Consider the following 23786-nt stretch of genomic DNA (forward strand, 5'->3'; position numbering starts at 1 on the left):
CAGTCAGAGCATATTTCAAACAGATGAGCTAAAAGCACGCCCCCCCCCCAAAAAAAGTGTTCGAAAATATTTTTTCAAATCCTACCTGACTGTGTAACATCTATATGGCTTCTTGTAGCCAGAATGTTACCAGAATGTCTTTAAAACCCTGTTCTCCACTGGGATTCCTCTTTCTTTAGCTTCTAATGCTCTTCCATTTCTTCAATCTGAAGCAGATTAAATAGCCTTCCCAACAGAGTTTACATCCACAGTTTTGAATGGGCCAGGATGTGATATTCTGGAAATAGTATGAATTTTGAATCCATAGACTTGAGATCAAATCCAGGATCTCCTACTTAGTTCCTCTATGACATTGGGCAAGGAAGTCACTTAGCTCATCTGTTTCTCAGTTTTTTCATTTATAAGATGAAAAGGTATGATAAATAACCTTTTATGGTCCTTCTAACTCTGAGTCCTATTTCATGGCTTCAGTCTGTATAGGACTTCCAGTGAGTAAAAGTCCCTTTGGTCCTATACCAAATCTTGTCTCTTCTTTTCCTTTTCCAAAGATCTGGGGAACGGCCCATTGGTTCCATTTCAGGTAATGTCTCTGTTGCTGCTGGCCATGGCTTCCCCAGGCTGGTTCTTATGAGGAATATGCTACAGCTATCTAGTTTGGTTCATCTCTCAACTCTTTCTGTGGATAGCACATTTGCCCTCTCTCAGCTGCATTTAGTAATGACCCATATAGATTAACAAGGCAATGGGTAGCTACAATGGCCGGTTGGAAGAGAAGGAAATAGAAAGGTAAATACACTCCTAAGAAGGAGAGAGGGAAGAAGCTATTAAGGGGGATCAGGGACACTAAAATGGAAACTGAAAATGAAAAAATACCACATAGGGAACCAGGAGGGAGAAACAATAAAATATATCCATCCCCACTGTCTTCAAGGAAGATGTGCCCACATAGCCCCCATCTTGGAGCATGGTTTTGGTAATCTCTAATCTCATGGCACAACTTCTTTTTCCCTGTTTCCTCCTAGGCCCAGTTTCTCTGCCTCTGCTGCCTCTGCTCCCACTTACTCCTCTCCCCTTCCTCAAAATCCCTTTGGTCAGAGTCTTATTGCTAGTTAGACCACATTTAAAGCATCATATTTTTTTCTGACACTGCAATTTAGGAATGACATTGACAGCTGGAAAGTGAGAGAATCACAAGCCTCTTTCTGCAAAATATGATTTATTTGAGAGCAGGGATGGTTTTATTTTTGTCTCCATATCTCCAATTCTTGGCACAAAGGTGTTTAACAAATAGTTAAGCAGAATTAAAGTCTCATAGTCTGGCTGAATCTTTCTGAGGTCCTCAGTTCTCTTGAACTTGAAGCCCTAACTAGACCTTTGTTCTTTTCTTCTCTCTTCCCATGTTGCTCTTGGCTTCCCCATCGTTGGCTCCTACCTTCTCTTCTTGTACAGTCTCTATAGAATAGACTTTAGAGTTACCACTGAGTTTGTGGTGACTAGAAGCATATTAAAAGTTTTCCCACAAGTCATAGGGAACCCATATTCTTTCTATTTCAGTTACTTCTTTCTTCAACCAGGAATGTTCCATTATACATTGACAGGGGTGTAGGTGAAGATGCAGAGAAGTCAAGATTATAACCATGCTCTGGGAGCTGTGGGATTCTTTTTAAATTTTTTTTAATTTGTGGAATAAAATGAGTATTTCCATAACATAGTATAATAAAAAATGATTACACATGATACTACAAAACTATTATGTCAACTTAAAATTTTTTTTAATGTTTAATAAAGTTATCAGGCAAATTTATTTTTTTCTTTTTTCCTTCACTCCCCCCCCATTAGAGATGGCTACCACTAGACACAAATATGTGTACATACATAAAAGCATTCTATATTTGATCCTATTTATTAGTTCTTTCTCTCTATGTAGATAGTATTTTCCTTCATATGTCCTTTATAGTTAATTTGGGTATTTATAATAGTCAAAATGATTTAGTTACCAAAGTTAATCTTAAAACAATATTGTTATTACTATACACAACATTCTCTTCATTCTGCTCATTTCACTCTTCATTATTTCATGCAAGTCTTTCCATGTATTTTTCTAAAATCAATGAGCTCATCTTTTCTTATAGCACAGTAATATTCCATCATAATTATATACCACAACTTGTTTAGCCAGTCCCCAGCGGACAGGTATCTTTGCAATTTCCAGTTCTTTGTTATCGCAAAGATAGTTGCTATAAACATTTTAGAATATATAATTTCTTTTCCTTTTTTCCTAATCATCTCTGGAAATAAACTTAGTAGCGATATTGCTGGGTCAAAAGGTATAGGCAATCGAATAACTCTTTTACATAATTTCAGATTTTGGATCACTTGACAATTCCATCAACAATTAATTAATGTCCCAAGATTTCCACATCCCCTCCAATCATTTTAGCCAATCTGATAGTTATAAAATGATTTCTCAAGGTTGTTTTCATTTAAATTTATCTAACCAATAATGATTTAGAGCATCTTCTCATATAACTAGAATTTATTTTGATTTCTTCATCTGAAAACTGCCTGTTCATATTATTTGACCATTTGTCAATTGGGGAATGGCTTGTATTATTATAGATTTGACAAAATTAATCTCATGTATTTGAGATATGAGACCTTAATCTGAGAAACTGTCTATAAAATTTTGCCCAATTCTCTTTCATTCTGATCTTGACATTTATTTGTACAAAAGCTTTTCTTAATTTAATGTAATCAAAATTGTTGATTTTCTATCTCACTCTGATGTCTGTATTTTGCTTATTCATAAATTATTCACTTATCCATAAGTGTGATACATAACATGTTCCATGTTCTTCAAATTTTCTTGTAATGTCTCTTTATACCGATGTTATATATCCATTTTGACCTTGCCTTGGCAATGGTGTTAGATATTAGTCCATGACTAGTTTCTGTTGTACTGCTTTCCAGCTTTTCCAAAAAATTTTTTCTTACCAAATAATGAATTTTTATCCTAAAATCTTAAGTCTTTATTCTTGTCATATACACGGCTACTATATTTATTATCTGCTGTAAATTATGTCTATTCTGTTCCATTGATCTACCTTTCTATTTCTTAGCCAGTACCAGTTAATTTTGATAATTACTGCCTTATAAGAGAGTTTAAGTTCTGGTACTGCTACACGTCTTTCATTTGCACTTTTTTTCATTAGTTCCTTTGATATTCTTGACTTTTTGTTCTTCCAGGTCAATTTTGTTATTAATTTTTCTCATATAGCAAAATAATATTTTGTCAATTTATTTGGGATGACATTACATATATAAATTAATTTAGGTGAAATTGTCATTTTATTGTATTGACCTTCCCTACCCATGAGCAATTAATATTTCTCTGATTATTTAACTCTCATTTCATTTGTATAAAAAGTTTTTACAATTTTGGTTATATAAATCCTGGGTCCGTTTTGACAGGTACACTTCAAGGTATTTTATAGTGTGTATAGTATCTCTTACTATCTCTTTTTGTGGTATATATGAATGTTGATGGTTTGTGTGGCTTAATCTCCTGTTCCTTTGCTAAAATTATTAATTGCTTCAATTAACTTTTTAGTTGAGTCCTTGGGATTTTCCAAGTATATGATCATATCATCTGCTAAAAGAGATATTTTTATTACCACATTCCTTACTCTTCTTCCTTCTGCTTCTTTTTCTTCTCTTATTGCTATTGCTAGGATTTCCAATATGATATTGAATTATATTGGTGAAGGTGAACATCCTTGTTTCACATCTGATCTTACTGGAAGGCTTCTAACTTATCCCTATTACAAATAATGCTTACTGATGGTTTTAGATAAATGCTTTATATCAATTTAAGGAAAAATCCACTTATACCTATACTTTCAAGTGTTTTTTTAAGAATATAAATGATAATATATTTTATTCAAAAGTTTTTCTGCATCTAGTTATATACTCATATGATTAAAAAAATTAATATTAATATAATCAATTATATTAATATTTTCCTTTATGTTAAACCACCTATCCTTTCAATCTGGTATAAACCCCTTTTGATCATAATGTATTGTCTTAGTAACATATTGTTGTTACAATATCTTTTAGCTAGTATTTTACCTAGGATCTTTGCATCCATATTCAGTAATAAAATTGGTCTATAATTTTCTTTCTCTGCTTTTGCTTTTCTTGGTTTAGCTAACAGTGTCATATTTGCTTCATAAAAGGAGTTTGGTAGGATCCCTTCTTTCCCTATTATTCCAAATAATTTATTTAATATTGGAAATATTTTATCTTTAAATGTTTTCTAGAATTCAGTCGTAAATCCATCTGATCATGAGAGCTTTTTCCTTTGGAAGCTTATTTATGACCAGTTCAATTTATTTCTCTAAAATGGTTCTTTGTAGGTATTCTATTTCTGCTAACTTAGGCAATTTTTATTTTGGTAAATATCCTTCCATTTCACTTGAATTATTAAATTTATCAACACATAATTGGGCAAAGCAACTCCTTATAATTGCCTCAATTGCATCTTTGTTAGTAGTATATTCACCCTTTTCATTTTTAATTCTAATGATTTCATTTTCTTCTCTCTTTTTTCATCAAGTTAAAAATATTTTACTTAATTTATTGATTTTTTGATAAAACAAACTTCTAGTTTTATTCATTAATTAATTTTTTACACTTGATTTTATTAATCTCACCTTTAATTTTCAAGATTTCTAATTTAGTGTTTAATTGGGGATTATTTGTCCTTTTTCTAGTTTTTTATACTTGAATACACAATTCATTGGTCTGTGCTTTCTCTGTTTGATTGATGTAAGAATTTAGAAATATAAAATTTCCTTTGATTGCTGCTTTTTCTGCATCTCCTAGGTTTTAATATGATGTCATATTATTATCATTGTCTTTAATGAAATTATTGTTTCTATTATGTGTTCTTTAATCCAGCCATTCTTTAGATTTAGATTGTTTAATCTCTATTGTGATCTGAAAAGGATACTTTTAATATTTCTGATTTTCTCTTTTTAACTATAAAATTTTTATGACCTAATACATGGTCAGTCTTTTAAAGGCACCATGTAATGCTGAGAAAAAAATATATTCCTTTCTATTTCCATACAGTTCTCTCCAGATATCTATCATATCTAGCTTATCCAAAATTCTACTCAATTCCTTGATATTTCCAATATTCCAATACTTATTTTTTAAAAATAGATTTGTCTAGTTGTGGAAAATTTTAGTCATCCACTATTATAGTAGTGCTTTCTATCTCCACCTATAATTCATTTAACTTAAAAATCTGGATGTTTTAGTAATTGGTGCATATAGGTTCAATATTGATACTGCTTCATGTCTATGGCAATTTTTGTCAAAATGCAGTTACTCTGCTTATCTCTTTTAATGAACTCTGTTTTAACCATAGCTTTGTCTGAGATCGTAATTGTTACTCTCGCCTTTTTTGCATCAACTAAAGCATAATAAATTCTACTCCATACCTCCGTTTGAACGCTGTGTGTATCTCTCATTCTTAAATGTGTTTCTTGTAAACAACATATTGTTGGATTCTAATTTCTATTTCCATTTTATAGGTGAGTTCATATTCAAAGTTACAATTGCTATTTGTGACTTTCCCCTATCCTATTTTTACTCACTATTTCTTTTTCAGCCTCTCATTTTACCCTATCCCTATACCTTATCCTCTCCACTTACTCTCCTGTTTTTCATTCTAACCATCCTTCTAAAAGATCCCTATTCTCACCTGCCACACTCCTAAATCTAAATCAACACAGACTTTTAATATATGTTATTCCCTCTTTAGTCCAGATCTAGTGAGAATAAGATTTTAGTATTAATAGCCCTTCATCCCCATCTGCATCCTCCGTATCAGTTCTGCTTTTCATGTCCCATTTGATTGAGAGAATTGCTATTTTTTACCTTTGCCTCCCAATTTTGTTGTTTTTAAATCACTCTTTATACTCAACTCAGTCCTGAACTCTCTTTCAAACTGCCCTTGAAATTATGACAATTTTAAGTGTATTGATAACAGTTTAATATAGGAGAAGTAAATAGTTTGACCTTAATGAGTCCCTTATAATTAGTCTTTAATATTTTCCTTATGTTTTTTCTGGCTCTTCTATATAAAATTTTCCATTTAGTTCTGGTCTTTTTGTGTCAAATACCTGAAAGTACTTCAGTTCATTAAATGTCCATTTCTTCCCCATTCAGAATTATAATAACTTTGCTGGGTAAGTTATCCTTGGTCACAACTTTAGCTCTTTTGCTCTTCAAAATACAATGTTCCAAGACCTGTGGTCTTTTATTATAGAAGCTTCTAGGTCTTGTGAGATCCTGATTGTATCTCCATGATATTTAAACAATTTTTTTCTTGTTGCTTGTAATGTTTTATCCTTAATCTGGGAGTTTTGAATCTTGGCTATGACATTCCTGCAATTTTTCTTCCAGCAATCTCTTTCAGGGGGTGAACAGTAGATTTTTTTTTCTATTTTTACTTTACTCCCTTTTTTGTAGAACTTCAGAGCATTTTTCTTTAATAATTTCTTGTGATATTATATCAAAGTTCTTTTTTATTATAATTTTCAGGTATTCCTACAATTCTTAAACCATATCTCCTTAATCTATTCTCCAGATCATTTGTTTTTCTAATGAGATATTTCAAAATCACTTCTGGGGTTTTTTTTAGTTTTAGTTTTAGTATTTTTTTTTTGGTGTCTTACAAAGTCATTTGATTCCCCTTGTACAATTCTAGTTTTTAAGGAATGATTTTCTTCCTTTAAGATTTTGGACTTCTTTTTCTAATTGGTTAACTTCTTTTCATAATTTTCTTGGATTGTTTTAATTTTTTTCTAATTTTCCTCAGTCTCTCTTATTCAGTTTTTGAAGGCCTTTTCTAAGTTCTTCTAAATACTCTTTTGGGACTTGTGACCATTTATTGTAATTTTGGGGGGTAGGAATGGCTTTTTAAAACTTTATTATCTTTCTCTGAATATGAACCCAGTTGTTCTTTTATACCATGGTAATTATCAGTGGCAGAATTATTTTTCCTTTACTTCCTCATCTTTATTTTTATTTTATTTTATTTTTAGTAGTTTATTAGTATAATCAGGTTTTAATTCTGACTTGTGGGTAATGGTGCTTCAGGCCTGAGGTCTTTCTTACTGTTATTTTCAGAATTCTCCCAGTCACATGCTGAAAATGTCCTTGCTTCCTGAGGTACCTCACTTACTGTTATGTTCTTGCCTTCCTTACCCACAGACCCAGCTGAGCAACACATTGCTAGGCTTGGTGTTCAGAAAGAGCAGGAGTCCTTCAGTTTTCCCCCTCTCAACCATCTGATACCCAAGCTTTTTGTTAGATAAAAGTTTGTAAGGTGAAAGTTTGTGAGGTGAAATTTCTTGAGGCCTAGTCTGCTTCTTGAAGGAGTTGGCTCCAGGGCCTGCTGGTTGTTGATTCAGTAGAATTGACCTGGAGGTGTCTACACTTTACTCAGGCCAAACCTCAGGCTGTGGAGGTCTCCTCTTTCCTAAGGTTCTCTTAAGTTGTCTTGGGAAGGCAACTGTTTTACACCTTTATTTTTGCTGCTATGAGTTCACTTTGTGGTAATATTCTGATTGTTTGTAGGGGAATTACGAAGAGCCTGGAAAGTTCTGACCTACATTGCCAACTTCCCAGAATGCTTCATCTAGGGGATTTTTTCAGTATGTTTTCTCAGGTCATTTCCTTGGCTGTGTCAGATCAATGGAATCCTGATTGTGACTTGTGCATTTGAAGTTGAAGTGGCCCTTTATTATCTGTGGAGGAAGCATAAATGCAGAGGTAAGAAGGGGATAAGTAGGGTAGCAGTGTGATGGAATCATGGGATAATAATAAAGCCCAGCTGGGTAGTCCCTAAGCAGCCCAGATCCTAAGGGTCTAGTCTTTGTGCAGTCCTGAACCCTTCTAGCTCACTGTAGCTCTAGTCTGTATTTGCCCCTTCACCCCTAACTCTCAACATTTCAGACCTGTGTACCGCTCAGCCCATGTACTGCCCCAAACTCTGATTGGGTTCTAGTCTCTGCACAGTTCTGGCCCCTCTGTGACCCCCAGTACATGTAGGCATCCTGCTAAGTGTTCCCTGACATTGAATTTTCCCCTACACTTTTTTCAAAACTGATCCAAATCTCCTGGTCTTCAGTCTTGATCCTCAAGTGTGACCTAGTCCCTGTGTAACCCTGAGCTCAGTGTCCCCCTGACCTCTTCTATGCACTTGCCTAAACTGTGAAGCACTTCTAAGTCTGAATTAATTCAAATAGAGTGCAGTGCATATGAACCCCTATCTAGAACCCAGGGAGGTAATAGGAGTGGATTCTGGGGGTCCAAGGGCTGCCAAGGGGCCAGAAAGAGATATACCCAGCCCTCTTTCTCTAGAAGATGTGGGTAGGGTCATCTTCTTTCTACTTAACATGAGCTCATGAGTCCTTTTTGGCTTACAGGGTTTCTTCATGAAGAGCTATCAGTTTGGCAAGACTAGAAGTTTATAGGGGTAGTTTTAATGCTGGTACTTTTAAAGAGTGTTCCAGTTTTCATGGAAACCATACTTCTTGTGAGACCATACGTATTGAGAATGTTCTGTCACCATTCTCCACTATAAGGTAGTTTCAAGTGGGACCTGCATTTGACTGAATTTCAGGTAAATATCCCCACAAGAAGCTGGTGGGAGACCACATGGAGCCTAGAGGATAGGTTCTTAGTTGGGGGTGGGGGAAGGTAGGTGTTGGAGTAAAAAGGGATGAAAGGGCAGGGGGAAAATCACCATTAGAAGGGGAGTGGGAGGCTTGGGAGCATGGGATGGGTTGAGGAAGACTGTGGTCTTGCCTCAGACTGGGCTGGGAAGAGGACAGCAGAGGGAGGTCACAGAGAGGTCCCTCTCCCTTCTTCTTCCCACTCTCCTTGCCCCCCATTTTCCTTAGGCCTTTTGTCCCCTCTTCTACCTGCCCTCTCCCTCTCCTCTCCTTCTCTGCTTCCTTCTGCTGTCTCTCTTTCCTATTATTTTCTCTTTCCTCATCCCTCTCTCCTTTTCTCTATGCATCCTCTTCTCAAACATGCTTAATCACTGAAGTAAGTCAACCTGATCCAGTGCTCAAGTTTATTTCCCTCCCTTGTACCTGAGTGAGATCAAGGAAGCAGATGCCATGTCCAGGTCTTTGAGTTGTAGTGGGAGTCAGGGATGGGTTTGTATGGGAGGTGAAACCCCTTTGTCTTCTCTTTCCATGCTAGTAGCTGAGGACCACCTTCCCCTGCCAGGCTCCCCAATTCTTCATTTTCTTAAAGCCCTTGACAATCAGTTCTAACCCTCTTAGTCACTCACTGTCTGCATTCCCTTCCTATGTGTCAAATTCTATAGCTCCTACTATGCGCCAGGCACTCTGCTAAGCCCTGAGGAAACAAAGAATGGCAAAAGATGGTCCTTGTCTCAGGAAGGGGAAGGCAACATGAAAACCATTATGTACAACCAAGTGATAAACAGGAGACACTGGAGGGGATCACCAGAAGAAAGTCACTAGAATTAAGGGGCAGGAAGAATGTGTTTTCATAGGAGGTGTGATTTTAGCTGACACTTGGAGGAAGCCAGCAAAGTTGGGTAGCTAAGATAGGAAAAGAGACACTTCCAGATGTGAAGGACAGCCAGTGAAAATCCCTGGAGTTGGGACATGGAGTGCCTTGTTCAAGGAACAGCAAGGTCAGTATCACTGGATAACAGAGTACATGAGGTGGAGAGAATAAGTTTTAAGAGAACTGGAAAGGGAGTGGCAGGTTAAAAAGGGCTTTGAAGGCCAAACAGAGGATTTCCTATTAAATCTTCTTCCTTGTAGCCTGAAACTCTGTTCTTCATTTTCATCATCACCTCCATCCATTAGCCCCTCAGGTCTTTCCCCAGCTATCACTCTGATACTAACTGCATTCTTCCCTTCCCTGTTCTATTCCTTATTTCCCTTGGAAAACTAGTTCAATTCTCCACTTTCTCTTCTCTTTAGGTGCTCACCCCCTTACCTTATTGCCTAACTTGCCTTGCAAAGCCTCAGCTTTGGATCACTCCCACCATCTTGTGCCTTTGTTCCTACACACATGTAGCTGACAGAGCTAGAGAAAATCACAAAGCCATGCTGACTGGGTCCACTATAAATTGATGCTACATTGTCTCCACTTGGACTCTCACTGAAGCAAGGCGATCCTTTTAAATTTCCCAATTGTTTCACTATCCCACTGAGGGCAGTGGCTCTTCCAAAACCTTTTCATCCCCCCCACAGGCCTTGCATGGCTAACCCTCCCCCCACTCTCCTAGCTGAGAACCTAGCCTCATATTTAACTAAAAAATGAGAGACATCTCTTTTTACAAAATTACTAAGAAATTTCTCTTCTCCCTTCTTCTCCATCTTACATCACTCAGATGCCTCCTGTCACTATCTCCTCCTTCACCCCTGTCTCACACAAAGAAGTGGCTCTTCTTGTCAAGGCTAACACATCTATACGTACAAGTGGTCCCATTCCATTCTGTCTCCACCAGCACATTTTCCCCTTCATCACCCCCACTCTCCCACCTATTTTCAATCTCTCTGAATCTGCTTGCTGATTCCTTTTATCCAGTGAACATTACCTCTGTTCTCAAAAAACCACTATTTGATCCATCCATCTCTGCTACTATTGTCATATCTCCCCTCCCCTTTGTGGCTAAACTCCTTGAGATGCATCTCTAAGATGTGCCTACTTCTCACTCTTCCTTACTCTCTTCTTAGCTCATCATTCAAAAGAAACTCTTCAAAATTGCTAACAGTCTTCTAATTGTCAAACCTAAAGACGTTTTATGCAACTTGACCTTCTTGATTTCTCTGCAGCCTTTGCTACTGCTGATGCCTTTTCTTCTGCCTGTTGTTGTTGGTTAGTTGTTTCCAACTCTTTGTGACTCCATTTTGGAGTTTTCTTGCCAAAGATACTAGAACATTTTACCATTTCCTTCTCCGGCTCTTATTTATTGATGAAGAAACTGAGGCAAACAGAATTAAGTGACTTGCCCATGGTCACAGAGCTAGGAAGTGTCTGAGGCCAGATTTGAACTCATGAAAATGAGCCTTCTTGATTCTAAGCCCTGTGCTCTATCTACTGAACCACCTGGCTGCCACTTTCTTTTGTTTAATGCCTTTTTTTCTAGATTTTTTCTGATCCTGCTCTATCATGGTTCTACAACTTCATATCTGACCAGCTATCTTCAATGGCTCTTTATACAGGGCGTGTCTACTAGTCATGACTGTCCCATGGGGTTCTGCTGTGGTTCTTCTTTTCTCCTTTTATACTATTTTGCTCAATGATCTAATCATCTCACATGGATTCAAATATCATCTCTATGCTGATAATTCTCTTTCGATTTGTCCAGACCTAACCCCTCTCTTGTCTTCCAGTATTGCATCTCCAATAGCCTATTAGACTTCTCAAATCCAATGTTTCATGGACATCTTAAGGTCAATATGCTGAAAACTGAACTAATTTTCCCTGAAATCCTCCTTTTTCCTGACTTCACTCTCCTATTTGAGGATACCACAATCTTCCTAGGAAACCAGGATAGCAACCTAGAGGTCATCCTTAACTCCTTACTCTCTCTGACCCCTCCCCCATATCCAATCTCATGCTAAGGCCTTTCAATTTCACTTTTGTAACATCTCTCATTTATGGTCCCTTCTCTCTGACACTGCTACTACTTGGAGAAGACCCTTATCACCTCATACCTGTACTCTTGCAAATGGTTATTAGTGGATCTCCCTACCTCAGGTCTCTTACCACCCTGCTCTAGAACATATAAGTCACCAAATTCAGCTAATTCTAGTGACTCCTTATTACTTCTGGTATCAAGCATACAATCTTCTGGTGGGCTTTGAAAGCCCTTCCAAACTTGGCCGCTTCCTACCTTTCCAATCTTTATATACCTTACCCCACTCCATGTATTCTGCAATCCTGTGATACTGGCCTCCTGACTGTTCCTTGCACTCCTCATTCCAACTCCTGACACTGGGCATTTCCACTGTCTCTCCCATGCCTGGAATTCTCTGTTCTCACCTTACCATCCTGCCTTCCTTGGCTTCCTTCAAGTCCTTGCTAAAGTCAAGAGATGTTACAATCACCAATCAATAGTCACCTGACTTCCTTCAAGTTCTAGCTAAAATCTACAGATGTCATAATCACCAGTCACTAACAGATAGGCTATGTGGGGTGAGAGAGACTTAGGAACTGAGGATGATACTTCAGTCTGAATAACTGCCATGTTCCCTCTTCCTCCCTAACACTCCTCCTTCCTGTCTATTCCTGACAACTTTTATACCCCATGCTTGTGCTTCCTATTTATTTTCATTGCCTCCCCAGCATTAGTCAATACCTATGGATGGGGGCCCCTTTGTCTTCCCCCCCCCACCAGGTAGCATGCTCTTTAATTATGTTTCTAGGTGATGCCATGGAAGCTTGGGGCAGTGCTGCATTCAGTCATGGATGATTGATCACTGAGACATTTGCAATGGGAGATGACTGCTGAGCTAAAACAGATGATGCCTCATCAAATGGACAAAAAGCAAGCTGCTAACTTCCTGGACTCTCTCTTCCATTCTAGCCTTGAAACTTGAGGTCTCTTTAATGTTCCAATAGCAGAATCAGGCTGGGGAAGGAATGATCATCCTCTTTTCCACCCCACTGTTATCTATTTATGATCACATCGTCACTTCTGACTCTTGTGTATTTGTTCTGTTCTAACTTTGCCAAATAAGCTTCTCCCAGCTGGATTTGTCAAGCACTGGCTGGGACCTTGTGATTTGAAAGATCTGAAATTCCTAAGTTTCATTGAGCAATTGGATGTTAAAAGGAACCATTTCTGCATCAGACAAGATGCCACCAGAAAGATGTCTGACCCAAGCTTGACATTTGATCTGACACTGTCAGAGGTGAAATGTAAAATGTCTGCTTAATGAATTGCAAACTGCCTTATAGGACCACTAGGTGGTGCAGTGGATAGAGTACTGGTTCTGAAGTTGAGAGGAGTCATCTTTGTGAGCTGAAATCTGGCCTCAGACACTTACTAGCAGTGTGACTCTAAGCAAGTCACTTAACCCTGTTCGCCTCAGTTTCTCATCCATAAAATGAACTAGAGAAAGAAATACTCCAGCACCTCTGCCAAGAAAACCCCAAATGGGGCCATAAGAGTCAAACAAAACTGAAAAACCTGTAAAACAAAAGCAAAAACTGCCTTATGCTGTAAAATAGTTAATATTAGCCTCCCAGCCTGCTGCGTGAATAAGGATAAGTTACTCGTGCCTGTTCTCATCACATTGTTAAAGAATATTATGATTTCTCTGTACTTAGCATGCCTTATTGTGAGTAGGAATAAACCATGTGTCCCATTCCTGACTCATATTGTACTTTAAATACCTTTGTTACTTTCCCCTTTTGGAGAAAACTGAGACTTATAAGTAATAATCTCATTTTCTTTGCCTGTCAGGGTAGAGATCTGTTAGGCCATGCATGTGAACCAAAGGAACCCCCTTCTACCAGAGGCCAGGCTGCACAGGACCAAACCCCAAGTCAACCACAAGCTTAGTGCAGGACAGAGAAGGATGAGTGTCCCAGCACCTGTGGTCTCAGTCAGTCATACTTCTGGCTTATACCCAGCATCTCTACCTGTTATATGAGATAAGGGAAACCCACCACAGTTACATGGGAGAAAATAGTCCCATAAACCTTTGGCTGCTCAGGAAGCTACTCTCCTATGAATATTCCCATGATCCATTGACTTAGAGGGAGGGGGGGAGACCTCAGTGAAGCTGCTTATGCCTCTCCTTCCTTCTTTCTATGGTCACTCTAAGATCAGAACACCTCATCTCACACTAACAGCTCTGGTTTTATTCATTTCTTGATGCAGCTGCTTGCCCATGCTCTGGCTTATTCATGTTTCATTTTAGGTCTCAGTCTTTCCTTTGTAAGGGTGATAGGAATAGCAGTTTCCTGAGGCAGCTGCTCCAACTTCCAGACCTAGCTTCCTCCCCTTCACAAATCCTGATTGGCCCAGCTTCCCTGATACAGCTTCCTGGTCTTGGCAATAAAAGGTCCCAGTCATGTGTAGTCAGCACTTCTCAGAGTTGGTGGGCGCCTGAGACTGTGTAAGTTACCATATCCTGGCAGCTGAGTGACCAGATGCATTTCCAGAGGAAACAAAGGGGACTGAGTACTGAGGAGCTAAGTGCCACTGTGTCCTTAATACATATCTTTGCTGTGTTACGGCAAATGTTATTAAATGTGTAGTGTTAAATATTTGGTAACTTGCAATTGTCTCGTTTTGCCCTAACATTGAACCTGAAGGTGAGAGGGTTAGTAGGCTGGCATTAGAGTCATGCCTCTGTAATTAAGTAATTAATATGCAATGATAAAGATTCTAAGAGGCACCATGAAATAGTGGCCAGGAGGCCAGCCTTGGGCTCAGAAAGTCCTGCTTCTGACAAACACCACTTCTGTGACCAAGGGCAAGTCATTTAACTTCTCATTGTCCCAATTCACTCTCCAAAGTAATTGCATTAGCAGAGGGAGTTTCCTTACCAGTCATTCCCTAAACAGATGAAATCATAGTACCAGACCAAAATAAAGGACAGTTCTCACTTGATGCATGAATAGTCTGTCTTATTCTTTTGTGAAATGTGCTCCAAGCTTGGAAGGCACCACTTTATAATGGAAAGAGGTTTATATGTGGAGAGGAATCTAAGGAAAATCATCCAGAATTTATTAAGCATCTAATATGTGCCAGGCACCCTGCTAAGGGCTAGAGATACAAAAAAGGAACTCTCAGCCTAATGCGTATCTCCTGAACAGACAGATATAACAATGGAAAGGAGTAGTACCAGGGCATAAGCCCTGGAAGGAGTATGTATGGGTTTCTGTATTGGTGTGGGAATGGTCTGGGTTTCATCATACTGACACAAAGGAGGTGTGGAGAAGGTTTCAGAAGGTGGAGTGGGTACTGGAGAGATCAGGGCTCTTTTCTAGGGGATCTTCCTTTTGGAGATTAAATGTGTCTGCTCATACCCTGCCTGGGGGAAAGGAGGAGGTCTTGGGGAGTGGATGGAGGAGATAGAAGTGGGGTGGTGGAGAAGAGACTTGTTTCCCATCTAATGACTGACTCCCAGCCCATGCAGCAGAGATCCTCCTACTTAAAGAGACACTGCACACAAGTCAGGAATCATAGGTATTTAGTATTGTCCCTCAGTTCAGCTCAGCTCAGCACAGGTGAGGAGGTAAGTCTGGCTTCTATCCTTAGCCTCACTCTTCCTCTTCCACTCCCGACCTCCCCCCCCCCAAAAAAAAAGCACCCTCAGCTCACTCTGGCTCTTTTTCTTTCTGTTCCCTAAACCCTGGGCGTGGGGGCAGGGGATCCTTTCCAGTCAGCACAATGCTAGGGATCAGGTAGAAATCATGGTGTGCATAATCCCTGGACCTAAACAGCTGTTTAGCCACCCTGGTTCTCTTATGCTGGATGAGGTCTAAGGGGCAGAGGTACAGCAGTTCATTACAAACTGTCATAGTCAGGGTGGGCTGAGTTAGGAGGAGTGAATTCAGAAGAGAAGAGCAGATGAGGGGTGTGGGTGTGGCAGACGAGAGGAAGTGCCATGAGCATTACAAAATTGAGGGGATAAAGGAGCTAGAAAGGATTGCATGGGACAGAGGGCACAGATGGAGTGAATAGAATGGAATAAGGCTGCATTGGACAGCATTATGCCCAGAGGATAGGAAAGTATTGGACTTTCCTATATAAGAAAGTAGGTTGCCTGGCTCAGACAATGTCTAGAGCATCATCACTGGTTCTGGGTGCTATATTTCAAGAAGGTCATGAAGGTAAAAAACATGTAAAGAATGACTGGATTGGTAAAGAGCCCAGAGATTGAGAAATTGGCAACATTCAGTCTTCTTATTCCTAGGTCAGCACAACCCCTTGCAAATACTTCCCATGGGACTTTATATGGAAGGGAGTAACAAATAGAATGGAAGCCCCTTGAGGGAAGGAACTATCTTTCTGTTTGTAAATATAATGCCAGTGCTTAGCACAGGGTCTGGCAAATAATAAGCACTAAATAAATGTTGCTTACATATGAATGAAAATACAAATTAACTTGGGCAAAATTGTCATTTTTATTAAATTGACCCTGTCTACCCATAAACAATTAATATTTCCGCATTTATTTAAGTCTGATTTTATTTGTATAAAAATTTTTTAGAAATAATTTTTATATAGTTTCTTGGTTTGTTTTGGCAGGTGTACTCCCAGGTATTTCATACTGTCTAGATTTATTTTAATTGTGGTATCTATTGCTATTTCTTATTACAGGGTTTTGTATGTGATATATAAGAATATTGATGATTTATGTATATTTTCTTTGTATCCCGCTACTTTGCTAAATTGTTAATTGTTTCAACTACCTTGTTAGTTGAACCTTTGGGATTTTCTAAGTATATCATCATTTTGTCTGAAAAAAGTTTTATTACCTTATTCCCTATAATGATTCCTTCTGTTTCTTTTTCTTCCCTTATACTATTGCTAGGATTTCCAAGAAAATATTGAATAATATTGATAGTAGTGGGTATCCTTCCTTCATACCTGATCTTATTGGTAAGGCTTCTAACTTATCCCCGTTACAAATAATGCTTGCTGATGGTTTAAATACCTTTTTAAAAAATCAATTTAAGGGAAAATCCCTGACGCCTCTTCTTGCCTCAGAGTTTCCAACATTTTCATCAGTGAATGAAGTATGAGTGACCTTAAAAACATAGAAATATGCTTTTATTTTTTTAAAAAAATATTTTATTTTATATATAAAAATATATTAAAATATTATTTTATTTAAAAATCTTAAAAATAGAAAGAAAGAGTGGCTACTGAAATGATATAATCAGAAGGGGTTTGGAGTCTTAATGAGAGCCAGAAGATGTAGGGAAGAAAAAGAAAAGGTTTAAATGAAAGCATGTTTGTTAACTATGGAGCAAGCATTCTAGAGAGTACAGTAGAAAGAAGTGGAATATCTGAGGGAGGACATTTGGGAGTTAGTGTTGAAGATGATAGGAATAAGGGAATCAACAGTAAAAGATGGAGAATAGTTTGTATATTGGTTTCAGAATGAGGAGAGAGAGAGAGAGAGAGAGAGAGAGAGAGAGAGAGAGAGAGAGAGAGAGAGAGAGAGAGAGAGAGAGAGAGAGAGAGAGAGAGAGATGGTGGGACTAAGTTAATCTCTGGAAAATGAGTGTAAGCAAAGTATCACTGGTTAGAGAGAGGTCTGTTGAAAGAGACAAATGATTCCATTTAAGATCTTTCCTTTAAGTCCAACCTTATAACAGGCGGAGAAGTTCAGTCCTGTGAGGTTCAGGAGGGCTACCTCAGAGCAGGCAAGAGCATGAGAAGGCATGACCTGGGGTAGTCTAGACAGAAGGTAAGAGTTGGAAATACAAGGTTGATGTGATCTGAGAAAATCCCCTAGAGCACTGGCAAAGGTTCTGCAGAGAAGAATGAGGTCACAGATTTGGTGCTGGGTCCAAGGCTGAGATGGGATTTTTGGGGTAGTCTTTGGTGTGTAGAGTAAGAGGCAGGGATCCTTGAATGGGATTGATAGAAGTCACTAGCAATCATCACACTGATTGTTTCTTATGTCCCTTTCATAACTGCTGATGCCCTGTGTCCTACTCACAGTCAATGATCTCCAAAGTTCTTATCAATCACAGTCTTTCTGTGTCCCTGTCACATATACTGATCATAATTAGTCATTACCTTCTTGTTTTCTTGACACAATGTCCCCACTCTCTTTGTTATAGTCATTTACCATCACATGTCCAAATTCACATCAATAATAATGTCTCTCCCTTCCTATGTACTCTCTCAGTTGTGATGAAGATTCTTGAACCCTCGCGCTCCTTTCTCTCTAATTTTGTGATTACCTTCATCCTCCTTCTCAAGAAGCCAACATTGGCCCCAGGTAGGTGTATTCCCTTCTCTTTGACTGTTAAAGGCTAGGAATGGGATACTGCACATAGAGGGTTGAACATATAGAGATTTTCTCCCATCCTAGTACCCTCCCAAACTGTTTCCTAATACTCTCCTGGACTCTTCTGGAGATTATCTCAACTTTCTGCTTTTTGCTCTCCTATGGTCTTCTCATTAACCTGATATACTTTCCCTTCTCTTAGCTGCTTCCTTAACATCTTCCTCACCCTCCCTTTCTCCCTACTTTACTTTCCACCCCCCTCCCATTTTAGTGTTCTGTCCTTCACACCTTCTTGCATAAACCTTGTGTTTCCATCTTCTACTGTTCTTTTCTCTGACCCTCTGTCTCTTCTTGCCTGATTGAACAGGGAAGTTCTCAGTGATTGGACCTGCAGGACCCATCCAGGCCCCACTTGGGGGAGAGGCAGAGTTACCATGTTACCTGTCCCCACCTCAGAGTGCTCAGCACATGGAGGTGGTCTGGTTGCAGTCCACTCGGGTAGTACATCTCTATCGAGATGGGGAGGATCGGTTTGGAGACCAGGCCCCCTCTTACCAAGGGAGGACAGAGCTGGTGAGAGATGCTATCACAAGTGGGAATGTCACCCTGAAGATACGAGATGTGAGACTCTTGGATGCAGGAAGGTACAAATGTCTCATTGAGGATGGTTTTCACCAGGAGGAAGCTGATATGGAGCTGAAGGTTATAGGTGAGGATCTGGGACCTGGACTGGATATTTTCATGCACATGTATAGAGGGAGCAGAGATGTCTTTCCAACTCTGTTATTAACAGAATCCCAGGATGTCCTAGTTGGAAGGAAACTAAAAGATCACACACTCCAACATGTCTCTGAACAAGAAAACTCTGTCTACTTTCCCTGCAGGACCTAATTTCATCTGACCTGTATCCTTGGCCCCTAGTCTGGTGCCAGCACATGGAAGATGCTTATTGAATGCTTGTTGAATTTGATAGAGCTTCCAGCCTTTGCTCAAAGGGTTCTACTGAAAAGTCCTTTTGCTTCCCTGAGGGAAGTGGCTCGTTCCACTTCTGGATAAATTTAGTCATTAAGAATATTTTGCTGACATCAAGCTTAGCTCATCCTGTCTGAAGCTTTCACCCATTGTTACTAATTCTGTACCAGAGGCACAAGTGGAATATGTCTAATCCATATTCTATTTTTATTGTCTGTGTAAACCTGGACAAATCATCTTGCCTTTCTGTGCCTTAATTTTCTCTTCTGTAACAGGAAAAGGTTGGGTTTGACAGCCTTGTGTGCCCCTTTTAGGGTCAAAGCAATGATCTTCTGATAAGTGTGCAGTGATTTCTCATCTTAGTCCGCCAGAGTGAGGCTGGCTACATCTCCTCCCAGGAAGCTAGGATACCTTTTAGAAACAAAAGGGTTACCTTTCTCTAATGCTTTTGGAGGCACTATACTATTCTGTTTCCTGGCAAGTTCTATTTAATAAATTAATACAAATTAGCTTTTATGAAGGAATATTTACTCAAATATTGCAAGAAAGGAATCATAAATATCTCCTTCTTGGGGCACACTCTTCCCTATACCATCTCAGTCTCTGGGGACTGTAGGGAGAATAGGATCAAACAAATGGCAATTTCTATATAGCATTGGTCCTACCAAATTGGTGTCCAAATGTGGTTTAACCTATGAATGAATGAGTCTGCCTCCGTGCTTCTACTGGACTGAGTCCCTTAGGTTTCTTAGGACTTTGCTTTTCACTATCTGGCTACAAGAAAATCCTTGCAAGGACTCCATTCTCCAGATGCTCTGATAGTATCTTTTGAAGCTTACAAGGTCATAGCCATCTTGAAGACTCTTTACCTGAAAGTAGGAAAAATGTCTACGCTAAAGAAAGAAGGAATCCTGTAAATTAAAAGGAAACAAACAAATTAATAAATTAAAGAATTAATAAAAAAAATTTTAAAAAAAGAAAGAAAGAAGGAGCAACATGGCCATGTATTCTCAGTTTCACTCTGACCTGGGTGGAAAATAATTCAAGGTCCTTCTTCCCACTGAGAAGTCCACAGAATCTGGGTTTCATAACAGTTTGTCTTCTTTAAACACCAAGTTCAAAAGAGCAAGTTTAGGCTTGATGTATGCTTCACAATTAGAGCAAAAACGAAATGAAAGGGACCCCCCCCCCCCCATAGGAGTTAGTTGGCTACTCCTCCCTGTGAGGCTTAAAGCAAAGGCTGGATGACCACTTGTAGGGAGAGCCTCAAGGCAGAGTCTAATTCAAATGTGTGTTGAACAAGACAGCACTCTGAGTTCCCTTCCAACTCTGAGATCCGGTGACTATAGCATCCATCCAAAAGTACACAAAACTGGCCCCCAATCCTACTTATACTCCCTGGTATAATCAATGCAGCCCAATGATATATCTCACAAATAGGAGGGGCTAAAACCAGGTGATGTGGCCTGAGCTGGGGATGGAGAAATGGGACATAGGCATAGTAATGTTATTGGTGGAAGGGGGAGGAGAGTCTGCTGGGGGGGGGGGGGGCGGAAATTGGAATAGGAAGCAGTAGGAGTCAGAGGGGCCCAGAATTTGGCCATAGAGATGGCCTTGCCCTTTGCTCAGTGGGAGTGTGAGAGTGGGAGGGAGGCAGGGAAGATGGTCAAGGACTGATGCATTACTACTCTGATCCTGAGACTTATGTGCAATTGCATTTTAGGTGAAGAAAATGAGTCACAGACCTTGCCATCAGCTAACATTTTGATCATTATATTTTGTGTGGTGATATATTTAACATTTTTAATACTGATGCTGCGATACCAAGGTAATTATGAGGGGAATCTGGGGCAAGTACTTACTATATGACTCATTAGGCATATCCAGTCAGGAAGAGGAAAAGGAGCACATACTAGGCTTTATGGGATTGCAAAAAGCATTTCCTTCCTTTCCCTCAGTCCCAATCCCTGCCCCTGGGTAAGGTAGGCAAGGTAAGGGTCTGAATAAAGATCATGTTTTACTTTTAACGCAATTTTTAAAAGTTTAAAGCAACCAGAATTTTTAAGAGCTGACTTACCCTTTGCTTTGTAGTATGGACTGAAAAAAGAAGTTGACATTTTCAAAACTTCGTTCTTGCCCTTGGTAACTCAGTAACTTGTACTTGCCCTCATAGAACTAACAATCTCTTTGAGAGAGAGTCATGAATACAAAACTGAGATAACTACAAAGGGGAGATCTGAGTAATATACTGTGATATACCTGAAAAGGGAGAAATAAATTTTACCTGGTAATAGGAAGGGATCAACCCTGAGATGGGTCTTGAAGAAAGAATGGACTTATATAGAAGTGGGGTTGGGTTAGAAATAATTCTTGACTTGGAGCTAAGCAAGAAGAGGAGAGAGGACAGGATGAGAAAGAAAGACAGAGGCTAGTAGAGTTTACTAAAATTTAGCATACTTGAATCACTTAATCAAGAAATAAGAAGTATTTACCCACCATACACTAGGCATTTACTAAGTATTGTAAGTATACAAAGACAGATGTGAAAAATCTTTGCCCTCTAGGAGCTTACATTTTATCAGGGGAGACAAAATGCATAAGCCTAACAAATAAATACAAGATAATTAGGGAGGGCATGTACCAGCATCTGTTAGATGTCATCCAGAAAGATGGCCTGTGGAAGGTAGAAGTTTAGCTGATATTTGAAAAACAACAACTAGGGATTCTAAAATGTAAAGTTTAGGAGGGAGTGCATTGCAGGTAAAGGCAAAAGACTGTCCAAAGGCAGTGAGCTGGAAAGTGGACTGGATAGGACAGCATGAAGGTGACTATAGAAGACCTTAGAATGTTTGAAGAGAAATCATGTGCAATGCAGCTCTAAATGTGGGGCCAGGTTGTAGAGGGGTTTAATGCCAAACAAAGGAGTTTATATTTGACCCTAGACGGAACAGGGAGTCACTAGAGTTTATTGTGCAAAAGAGAGGCATAGTTAGACCTATGCTTTAGTAAAATCACTTTGACAGCTGAATGGATGATGGATTGGAGAGAGGAGACCTTTGAAGTAAGGAGATCAACTGAGAGATCATTGTAATAATCCAAGTAAGAATTAAGTAAGGCCTATATTAGAAGGGGGCCATGTGAGCAGAGGAGACTAATAGTGTATGAGATATATCAGAAGTAAAATTAACAATTAACAATATTTGGCAACTGATTGCATATATGGGGTGAGAGAGAGTAAGAGACCATGGATTACATTACAACATTGAATCTGTGTGACTGGAAGAAAGGCAATATTCTTGAGGAGATTAGGGCAGTTTGAAAGAGAACTGTATTTTGAGGGTAAGGCAACAGTTTAACATTTAACTGCTTAACTATAAAGTCAATATTAAGGGGAGAGGAAAGTGAGGTCATGTCAGAGGCGATAGGCTAGAAAAAGTATTAAGGGGAGAAAATATGGGAGGTCATGGTGAAGAAAAAGATTAAGTTTAGGAGGATTGAGACACAGGAAAAGATAGTATGAGTAGAAATTTGTGGGTGATGGAGAAAGCAAGGATGTGACTATTTGACCTTTATTGACTGAGTTAGAGTGGAAGGCTAAGTCACAGAACCTGGGGAGCTAAAGAAAATGAGAAGCTAATGTGTTTGAAGGAATATCAACAGATGTAGATACATCCTTGTATGACAAGCGTTGCAGTGGAAAGAAATACTGTGAACCAGGTACTTTCCCACTGATAAAGGAAGAATGATCTGTAGGTCAAAAGAAACTGTCAGCTAATTGCATTGTGTATTTAGATAGAGTGAGTCTCAAAGGAAGAAAGGATTACTCAGTTAAAGCAACAGAGTTGGAGTCTGGAAGTAACAATGGAAGTGAATAGCTTTCTGAGCCCCTCTCAAGGACATGAGGGAAGGTACAACAAATACTGGAAAGGACGTCCAAAGGATGAAGTATCCCTGAGGGGTAGCAAGTCTCACTGAGTACCAGAAGATGACAGGAATAAGAGAGAGAAAGGTCTAAAATGAAAACACTTTTCTGAATTAATTAAGGAGCAGGAAGCAAGAAAGAGATTCAAAATGAAAGAGTATTTGATATTGAGGAGTAGGAATTTCAAAGGGCACAATGTAAGGGTGAACAGACCACTGTTATTATAAGAAGTTCACTTTTGGGTGCCACAGAGACCATGTTTCACCCATTATCCTAGTTGGCGCAGCTGCTAAGGAGGCTATATCCATGTGAGGAACTGAGTTGTTCTTGAAGCTTGTTATGGGGAGGGGGCAACAGAGACAACAAAATCACAGTCATGCTCTTGGGACTGGGGGCTTCTCTCAGTATATTTTCGCAGGTCCAAACCCTGGATGGGTAAGATTAGTGGAATCCTGGTTCTGACTTGTGCATTTGAAATTGAAATGTATATTTTTTACTTGTGGATATGGCACAGATGCAGAGGTAAGAAGGGAGGGGTGGGCACCAATGTGATGGAATCATGAGATGACAATAAAACTCCAATTGTGTAGGCTCTAAGTAACCTGGAATCTGAATGTCCCTCAGTCCCTGTGCAGTCCTTACCCTTCCTTATTCAGTATAGCCTGATCTATATTTGCCCCTCAGCCCCCAAACTTAAGTATTTCTCATCTGTGTAGTTATCAGTCTTTGTACCGCCCTGACCCCTTATTGGGCCCCAATGTCAGGACTGCTCGGATGCCTCTGTGTCCCCGAATCCATATGCAGTCATACTTCTGAGTGTGCCCTGAATTCTG

The 23786-nt window shown here is 39.2% G+C and overlaps 3 protein-coding genes across 12 annotated transcripts in view; all 3 read left to right on the forward strand.

Annotated features, from left to right (window-relative positions):
• Positions 1-7790, forward strand: part of LOC138168078 (myelin-oligodendrocyte glycoprotein-like) — a 105097-nt gene extending 97307 nt beyond the window's left edge. The window contains exon 7 of one of the 3 annotated variants that reach the window (XM_069097119.1): positions 7654-7758. In XM_069097119.1, the coding sequence (XP_068953220.1) occupies positions 7654-7718 (65 nt within the window). In that variant the 3' untranslated portion in view covers positions 7719-7758. Of the gene's footprint in view, positions 1-7653 lie in introns of all 3 variants that reach the window. The other 2 variants (XM_069097120.1, XM_069097118.1) reach the window with 2 other exon arrangements.
• LOC138168071 (myelin-oligodendrocyte glycoprotein-like) overlaps positions 1-23786 on the forward strand; it is an 81693-nt gene that overhangs the window by 54649 nt on the left and 3258 nt on the right. The window lies entirely within an intron of this gene.
• Positions 15154-23786, forward strand: part of LOC138168072 (myelin-oligodendrocyte glycoprotein-like) — a 16201-nt gene continuing 7568 nt past the window's right edge. The window contains exons 1-7 of one of the 8 annotated variants that reach the window (XM_069097101.1): positions 15176-15326; positions 16629-16696; positions 17403-17510; positions 17958-18050; positions 18427-18768; positions 20755-20859; positions 23359-23786. The exon at positions 23359-23786 is cut by the window's right edge and continues 3258 nt beyond it. In XM_069097101.1, coding sequence (XP_068953202.1) covers positions 17963-18050; positions 18427-18768; positions 20755-20859; positions 23359-23516 — 693 coding nt within the window. In that variant the 5' untranslated portion in view covers positions 15176-15326; positions 16629-16696; positions 17403-17510; positions 17958-17962 and the 3' untranslated portion in view covers positions 23517-23786. Of the gene's footprint in view, positions 15327-16628; positions 16697-17402; positions 17511-17957; positions 18051-18426; positions 18769-18943; positions 19541-20754; positions 20860-23358 lie in introns of those variants that run through there. The other 7 variants (XM_069097105.1, XM_069097100.1, XM_069097102.1 and 4 more) reach the window with 7 other exon arrangements.

Source organism: Petaurus breviceps, unplaced genomic scaffold (genome assembly GCF_028583685.1).
Source record: "Petaurus breviceps papuanus isolate PSGF00001 unplaced genomic scaffold, PetGlider_PUasm1.0 350, whole genome shotgun sequence".
NCBI lineage: Eukaryota > Metazoa > Chordata > Mammalia > Diprotodontia > Petauridae > Petaurus > Petaurus breviceps.